Source organism: Gavialis gangeticus, unplaced genomic scaffold (genome assembly GCF_001723915.1).
Source record: "Gavialis gangeticus isolate Ggan-Ray unplaced genomic scaffold, GavGan_comp1, whole genome shotgun sequence".
In the NCBI taxonomy this organism is placed as follows: domain Eukaryota; kingdom Metazoa; phylum Chordata; order Crocodylia; family Gavialidae; genus Gavialis; species Gavialis gangeticus.
In genome coordinates this window covers 76,807,531-76,816,725 of record NW_017729034.1, presented here as the reverse complement: position 1 = coordinate 76,816,725, position 9,195 = coordinate 76,807,531, and the positions used below count along the sequence as shown (strand labels likewise).

The window sequence follows — 9,195 nt, the reverse complement described above, 5'->3', positions numbered from 1 at the left end:
TTTTTTTTTTTTTTTTTTTTTTGTGGGGTGGGGAGGGCTCCTGGGTATGATTTAATATGAAACAGTGTAGTTTTTTCCCAAATGAAACATTTCTGGAATGTTCTTTCCAGAAGAAATTTGTACAATTTTAGCCTGTGCTCCAAACTAAAATAATAAAAAAGCCCACTTTTGAAACATTGAAATTCTAAGTTCTGATTAACTTGACTCATATTACCCCTATACAAAGGAGCAATAATTTCATTTGAAGCATAGAACATTCTTTTTATTAAGTTGCCCGGTATATGGAAAGCATGCGTTCTAAATTCAATGGATTCAAGCAGACCAAATTTCAATATATTGCTCAGCATTCATGAATGTCATGCTCGTTATTTTACAATACACGCTGCTTGCAAATGTCCCACATAAAACAGGAAGTCCCACTTCAGTTCTAGTACTAGAAAAGAAGAAAAACCACCGAGTTTCCTGTTATAAGAACTTACCCTTTCTTAAAATTAAGCAAGCGCACACTGCCATTGCAAATTGTCACTCTTGCTCCAAAAATTTCAGTACAACACAGGGTGATTCCTAATAAGGAAGTGCTTTACAGTGTATTACCCACCATTTCAACACTTTTTTTAAAAACCAATAAGCCTGTAAACTAAACACATTACACACGCAACCACCTATGTGTTAACGTAACAAACTGCACTTAACTTGAGCTTTTTTAACTAGCTCATCTACACTATACTCAGTGATTGTGCCAATGAAGAGTCATTCCAATAGTCTACATAGCTTTAAATCAGCAGCCATTAAAAATGCACACATCACAACCAGGTATCATGTAGGTGTTTTCTTTCCCCTCAACATCCTGCAGAATTGAATGACCTCCACAGGATGATGTCATTCAACTCCAAACCAAACAAAGTTTGGAAGTCCAATATCTAAGAAACATTATGGAGAATCATGGAAAAAATATACACAGAATAGGGAATCTCTCCCTTCTTAGTGAATTACAAGCATTCATTTCTAGTGCTGATAGCTCACAAGATCTAAAACACTGAAACTGAGACATCCTTGATTTCCAGAAGAATTGAGACATTGTAGAAATATTATAATTTATCTGCTCCAATTTTCCACTTGTACCAGCCCTGTAGAGCTGGACAGAAAGTACTAAGGCAGGTGTTTTTACCAATAACAATAATGATAAAAAGTATATTTATACAGACATTTCCAAAGGTTTTCCTGAAAAATATATCAAACAGTATCCATGGGATAGAATAGCATGACATTTGTCTCTACTTCCTTTATACTCAGTGCTAGTGAGACCCCAGCTGGAGTACTGTGTCCAGTTCTGGGCACTGCACTTCAAAAAATAATCTTGAAAGGGTCCAGAGAAGGGCCACAAGAATAATTAAGGGCCTGGAGGACAAACCTTATGCAGAAAGACTAAGGGATCTGGGACTGTTCAGCCTGGGGAAGAGAAGACTGAGTGGGGATTTGGTGACAATCTGTAAGTATGTAAGGGATGAAATATTGGGAGCTGGGAAAAAACTGTTCATTGAGGTGTCACAAGGGAGAACAAGGAGCAATGACCACAAACTGTCAGAGGATGGTTTCAGGTTGGATGTAAGGAAGAACTATTTATTGTAAGGGTGACCAGAATCTGGAATAGACTTCGCAAGGAGGTGGTACCGTCCTGAACCTTGGAAAACTTCAAGAAGAGACTGGACAGTAGGACTGCGTGAAGCTTCAGTCCCTGATTCAATTCAGCAGAGATTCGGCCCAATTTGGTGGCAGAATCTCTGAATCTGAAGCAAATCAGAGGACCCTTTATAATCGCTCCAAATCAAATCAGAACCCTCCAAATTGATTCAGAGAGATTCAGTGATTTGGACATAGACACAGCTTTAAATGTTTTTTCTACATACCTCTGGGTAGCAGGCGGCTCATGAATGCTGCAATGCTGGGACGCCTGGAGAGTCCCACAGAAGTGGGGGGGGCTCCCCAGTGCACTTGGCAGCAGACCCAGGAGTGGAGCAGAAGCACTTTCGGTCCACTTCCAGGTCCACCGGAGACCACGCTGGGGAGGCCCGCTGCGCCTCCCGGCTCAGCAACTGATGGGGGGGACACCTGGGGTCACCCCGTAGCCGATCGCCAAGCCGGTCTACTTCCAGGTTCATCACTAAGCATGCGGGGATTCCCCTGCATTCCTGTGGGACACTTCATCCACCCCAGCATTGCAGCATTCACGAGCTGCGCCTAGTACCTTGAGGTATATAGAAAAAACATTTAAAGCTATGTCTGTCTGAATCACTGATTTTATGAATCAACATTGAATCTTCAGATTTGGCTGAATCAAATCAAGGACAGTGATCCGAATCAACGAATCGAAGTGCTACCCCCAATTCAGGCCAATTCCAAATTGTATAAGGCCCGTTTCGCACAACCCTACTGGACAGACACCTTGCTGGAATCATTTGATCTCAACAGTATTGCTGCCCAGAGCAGGGGAGGTTGGAGTCTTTCAAGCTCCCTTCCAGCCCTTAATTTCTATGATTCTATGAACATTTTGGTAGGTATTAATTTGCAGTGTTATGCATAATTCACTGGTAGATTTAGCACATATGACTAACACTGCCATGCCGTACTCATACTTTTGAACCTTTCATGCAAATACCACTTACAGCAAAGGATACGGTGCTTTTTGGTGTCTCATACCAGCTTGAGGCAGAAGGCAGGGTAGAGATGTACCTTATAGACTAACTAAATCAAAGATGCATAAGCTTTTGTTTTTTGCTCATGAAAGGTTATGCATCTCTGACTCAGTCTTATTAGTCAATATGGAGTCTCTCTCTCTTCTGCCAGATTTGGAATTAACACAGCTAAACTAACTTTCTATACTACTGTCATTAACAATTACATGCCCATTCATATAAGTCTTGTCCCTTCTGTGTTTTGGGGTGAATTTACACTTTTAAGCTGCTTTCATTTTGGTTTACTTTAACTGTGATATTTTTGGCCTAGGTGAAAGACCTACAGTCACAGCTAACAATATTTCCCTTCAACTAAAAAAGTCATATTTTGATGTTATATTCACTTCACATTCTCCATATTTTTTATTTCCTTTGGGTCTAGATGACCTAGAAAGTATCTGAAGGGGTAGAAGATAAGCTACAAAAGCTGCACACAAATGTACAGCAAATTTACTTTTTCAAAATCGAGGGGTTTTGCCCAAGATCGAACAGCTGCCTGAAAGTTACCTTGTGTCCAGAATTCCTTGTTCTAACAAGATGATGTGAGAGACACACTCAAATGGTTGTCAAAATATCAAGAGTTAAAAAAAACCCTCTTACCCAGTGCACAGGGCAGCAGTGCCATATAGTTTATTTACAAACAATTGCATTGGCTTTGTCAATCCATGAGCATTTATGCAGTGCTTTATAAACCAAAACCAATGTATAAAATACACAACACAGGTTATTGTGTATGCACACATACACACTATTAGTAAAAGCATGTGCTCACTGGGCTAAACTGTGAGTTTATTTGTATAACATAAATCTAGGACTTCTACTTGGAACTGGGTAAACTTTCTTTGCCATGTGTGAGGTTTTCCGGAAACACTGAATTTTTTTAGCCAGACCCCTGGAGGCTCAGACCCAGATCCTATTCCCCATGTTGAATGTCTGAGCATGATTCTATTCCATCCTACTCAAGTCATGCAAAACATTAATGCAAGAGGTGGTTGAGGCTACCTCCTCCCCACTGCTTTTTCTGATGTAGTACTAAGGCTAAGCTGAAGGTGCAGTGCAAAAGCAGGCATAGTCATAGTTTTTCCAGGACTCAAGAAGGGAATGAGATCACACAGACAACAAATAAGTAGAACAAACTCTGGTCTTTATTCTTTTTCTTTCCCTCTCTTTGCTTCCCCTATTAATCATTGCCATGCAGTTCCAACCCCAAGCCAGTCTCAGTTTGCCATCTCCATAGCTCAATACTAACTTTAACTTTGCAGTCAAACCTACTCCCTGCTTTCAAACCTGAGGCAGTGATAGCATCCCAAGTCCAGCCTTGCTCCCTGGCTTCTGATCCGAACGTGACCATAGTCTTCCTCATTCTGTGTCTCATTTCCACTCTCTGCACTAATGTGTGCATTATAGAAGCCTTGCTTTAATGGAACTTACATAGTGAAAAACAGAGCTACCCTCTACTAAACTTTGGGAGATGACCACACTGCCCAAAGGACTGATGCACTGAGCTCAGAGCTTTCCCCCATGCCTAATTTCTCTCTGTCTCTTGCTGTTTCCTCTTCCCTCCTCCCCCTGCTGGCCCCTCAGTTAAGGTGACAGCATATGTCAATGTGACTGTTTTTGAGAAAAGTGAGGATGATGACCACTCCCTGATTGAATGTCATTGGGCCTACAACTGTGCCTCTTCAGCCTGTGTCGACTGGGCCAAAAGTCACACATTTCTGCCAAGCACCTGAGCCAACTCTCAGCTCCCAGACCTGCCTGGAGGCCCTATCTGATGTCACAATGGCTTCAAAGCTCTGGGCATTTTCCTAGCCCCTCCTGACTATCTAGCCAAGAACTGGAAAAGGCTTCATGAGAAGGCTGAGGCACAACTACCTGTGGTGGCCCTGGCATCTGCCCAATCTTTCCCACCATGACCAATCTTGATCATCAACAACCTGGAAGCTGCTACTCTGCAGCACAGGTACACCATCCTGGATCCACCAATGACCCTTCTTGAAAGTATTCACAAGGTCCTCCTGGACTACTTCTGTGACTGGCACCACTTGCTCCAGTGAACTGTCCTACCTACCCACCAGCAAGAGAAGCCAGGGTCTCATCAACCAGGTGATTAGGTTGGCTGCCTTTTGCCAGCAAGCCCTTCAGCAAGTGCTCTTTGCTAGGAAATGCCTCCCCTGGCAACAGCTGACCTTTGCTTTCCTGCATTGGTGAGGGACCTCAACCTTGATCAGGAACCATTCCTTTTGGATCCTGATCACTTTGGCTGGAGCACCCTGCCATGCTCACGCTTCTACCAAAGCCTTGCCTGGGCCAGGTGGGCCTATCTCTGACTGAAACCGCAGGGTAGGTTTCTGCAATTTCCAAAGTCACTATAAGAGCCCCTGGTCCATAACTTGGCCTTGTAACAGGGGGCACCAAGACTCACCTCCTGAAGCTTCATTGCTTCCTTCATCCAGTTGTACACCATCAAGCATACCTGCCTCTTCCAGTCATCTCAGCCTTTCTGGCTCTCAGCCAAAGCTCTAGCTGACTGGCTGGGCTTTCATTTTGTCCATTTTGCTTTGCACATCTCAGCTGGAGTGAAAGATGCCTTTCCCACAAATACACTTATTGCTCTAGAAGACCACCTCTGCACACAACAAGCCCTCACCAATGACAGACCTGTTTCTCCTGCTGTGGACTGCAGTGAGAATGATGGGCCCAGCACCCTGCTGTCCCTCCCTGTGCCTAACAAGAATAGTAGTGGAATTTACCTTGAGATCCTGTCTGAGAAGGTACTGTACACATAGACGAAGTGCATCGTGCCTGTGTCCTTGCCACCTACCCTGACATGACTTGGAGATGGCACCTAACAGCAGCAACACAAAAGCAAACCCACCCAGCCTGTTGCGCCCTGTACAAGCTACCCATCACAAAGGTAACTGGACACCTCCAGTGGTAGCTGCTGCATGGAGCCCTGGCCATGGGCACTTTTGTCTTCCACTTAGACCCAGTGGCATCAATGGCCTGCCCATTCTGTAAAAAGGAGGTGGAGGAGACTTTCTTCTACACCGTCCTGGACTGCCCCCAGCTACAGCCAATCTTCACTTCCCTCAGCACCCTCTTTGGCACTCTGGACTTGGACTTTTACAAGACTATGTATATCTCCTCTATCCAGTACCAAGAGCCAAGGGGTGTGCAATCTGCCTGGCCAATTTCATGCCAAACCAGGCCAAGACAGCAACTCTGAAAAGCCACAGAAACTGGCTTGGAGGAGCTGGCTCTAATGATGCACTCCAACTCTTCTGTTTCTGGGTCCAGACATGCATCACATTTGAATTTGGAAACTTCACCTTGCAAGAAAATGTGGACCAATTTGTGTTGTGCTGGGTTATTACCTCTGGAAAGTGAAAGGCAGACAGCTGGTCCTACATGTGTAACCCCATGAGAGGCATGGAGGAGGGGTACCAATCTCTGCTCACATGGTATTTTTGTTGCTTATGACCTTTTCATGCTTAGCCCCTCAGAGGGCCACATACCTTTGCACTTTCACCATTAGTTTTAATACCTACATAATAAAGATTTTTAAAAAATCAAAAGTCTCTCGCTCACACATACACACACACTCCCCATTCATCCCCTACAGTTTGGTTTGAACACCCTACTCCCCATAAAGTTCTGATTCTGCTTTGATTTACGAGTACTAATTGCTAAGTAATGAAACACTTAATCTTTGATTCAGACTAGTGATGGAGCAGATCCCGTGTGTTTCTGGGAATTAAGTATATACAATTATTTTCATAATCAAAATTCTGCTAAAGCACATGGTGGTTAAAATAAGTTAAAATCTATCTGTTTCTATTTTTTGGTGCTTACACTGTATTCCATTTCAACCAGTAATATGTATGCAAGCATTCATAGGAATAGCTTTACACACTGGCTAACTGGAGTGCACATATGTACTATACTGTATACCAGTTCTTGGGTTCATGATTGGTTATTCTTAAAATTCAGTAGCTCTGCAAAATAACATATACAAACATGCAGATCAAAATATATTGCACATTGCCAAGTTGTGATTCAAAAGCATACCCTGTTCTGGGCACAGTAAGGTCAAAAATTATGACATTGGAGCAAAAATTTTAAAGTGCTATTTGTTTATATATCATGTAAGTATGCAACCTGGAGTTATGATATTTTCTAGAAAAAATATTTTCCTAATATAGATTATACAGCAACATTTTCAGATAAATCTCATACCCAGATCAAAAGACAGAAGCAAGGAGGTCAAATTAATGCTAACAACGGAGCTTCCAATATAACTCTCTCTTTGGCGTTATTATGTGCTCCATATATAGAAGAAGAAGATTTGACCATGAAATCTGTGCAAATATTTCACTTGAAATCAACAAATAAGCTATCTAGAGAGAGAAATCCAGAACATATAAATACATAAATACAATCATATATACAGTATATGTCCATGTTCATATAAGCCATAAGGTGATACACATTTACAAAAATATAGCCCATTATGGTTTATATTTTCCATGCTGCATCAAATAATGATGTTTAATCATCTGCTTTGGGATCTAGATTCTTTGTTGGGTTTTTTTGACTGTGCATTTGAAATAAACGTGTACCTTACATATTCACTACTGCCTAAAACATAAAACAGCATATAACCCTCACCATTAAAAAGTTAAAACTTAAGACAACACGGGGTTTCTACACTGCTGAGCAGTTTATTTGCCACTGAAACACATTAAAAGAACCTTTCCAGATAGCACAGGAAACAATTCTTGGCCTTGTCTGCCCACACAAAATATTTATGGTGTCAAGCAGAACATGGACTCTGTGCCTGAAGATGGTCTGAAATAGAAATAAGAGAACAGAAATCTCTGTTTAAAATTGAAATGCATTCAAAATGAGTGTAGGTAGAAGTGAAAGTACAACTTATTTGTAGTTATATCTTGAAGACCCAAGATGTAGTAATAGAGGAGTATATACAGTACTGTTCAGATTATTATAACTTAATAAAATTCTTTAATCAATAGATTAGGTGGGTACAATTACCCCAAGTATTTAATATCTATAATATGTACATTTTTCTGTGACTTCCAGGTATTCCAGGCTCAGTTTGAGTCTTCTGAAAAGTTAGCCATTCTGGAATGTAACTCCATTTCTTTTCTGCTTCATGCAGCATTCTTCTCAGGTGTGCACCCCAGTAGGGTTTGGTTTGGGTTTGTTTTGTTTTATTTAATACCTGGGAATGCTTTGAAGAATGAGTTGTTTTCTTTTCCAAAGAATGACATAAGCACTTGATAAAACAAAACCTGAAAGTATAGCAAATTTAAAGTCTCACTAAATGAAGAGAGATGGGGAGAAATCTTGTCATGTGCTGCACGTGCAATTCCTCAGAGAGAGTTCCCAATGAAAGGTGGTGGGTTCATCTCTTCCTCTTTCCTATTCTCCTCTGGCAAATACAGGACTTCCTGCTGCTGATAGATATCTTGGACCAACATATTGTTTGTGTTCCTCCACTTTCTGTATTTCTCTGCTGTCAACTCGGGATCTTCCAGCAGCTGGTTAATCATGGCCAAGTCATGTTCTTTACACTAGTAGAAAAACAAGAGGTTAAGAAACACAATTCCCATACAGTGTCAGATTAGTTTTACTTTATAAAATAACCATGTGAACTTAACAAGTCTCTCCCCTCAGAGAGCTCACAAGTTGCACATTGTGGCATTTCGGTTTTAAAACATAGCAGGAGACTCTTCCAGGTGAAGTCATATTTGTGTTTATAGGTACCAGAAATGCTCCAGATGCTACAGGACGTTTGCACAGAACCCAAGAGAAAAGTGCTTTGATGAACTGGAAAGTTTGCACATAATATCAATAACATTTGTCAGTTTTGCAAAAGGATAATAACAAAAGCAATTACTGTAATTCAAAACATAGTTCTGACATCTAAAGAATTTCCTTGCCACATTATAAATTCTTCTTCCGTAAGTCCTAGATATATTAAATTAGGATGTAATTTACAGGTACATAATGTGTCTTTCTAGCCACTAGCAAGGATTAGACAACATAGAGGTTTACACATCTACTACTTGCTTCAACTAATGAAGCTAATCTTTTTGCTCAGCAAGGAGAGACCCCTACTTTTAGACCCAGAGGTCTCAGTTCTATCCTTACAGAAGGCATGAGCAATGAAATACTGCTCCATGAAGAATGAACACCTCAGGAACCACCACACACTTTATTGGGTAACTCCATGTTCTGATTCTAGATCTCCAGTGTAGTGATAAGGGTTATAGTTTGGAAAGCTGGAGGCATCTACATGTGCACTTTACTGCAGAGTTGACTACTTAGCTCTGCAGTAAAACATCATGATCTACAAGTGCAGCACTATTAGTCCAGAGTAAACTAATTAGCTCCACCATAGGACATTACTGCCCAACACAAGTACTATCCTATGGCA

At 41.3% G+C, this 9,195-nt stretch overlaps 1 protein-coding gene across 4 annotated transcripts in view; it reads right to left on the bottom strand.

Moving 5' to 3' along the window:
- Positions 1-7,433: 7,433 nt before the first annotated feature.
- Positions 7,434-9,195, bottom strand: part of IPCEF1 (interaction protein for cytohesin exchange factors 1) — a 128,545-nt gene continuing 126,783 nt past the window's right edge. For all 4 annotated transcript variants that reach the window (XM_019526990.1, XM_019526989.1, XM_019526987.1 and 1 more), the window contains one exon: positions 7,434-8,329. In XM_019526990.1, the coding sequence (XP_019382535.1) occupies positions 8,129-8,329 (201 nt within the window). In that variant the 3' untranslated portion in view covers positions 7,434-8,128. The remainder of the gene's footprint in view (positions 8,330-9,195) is intronic.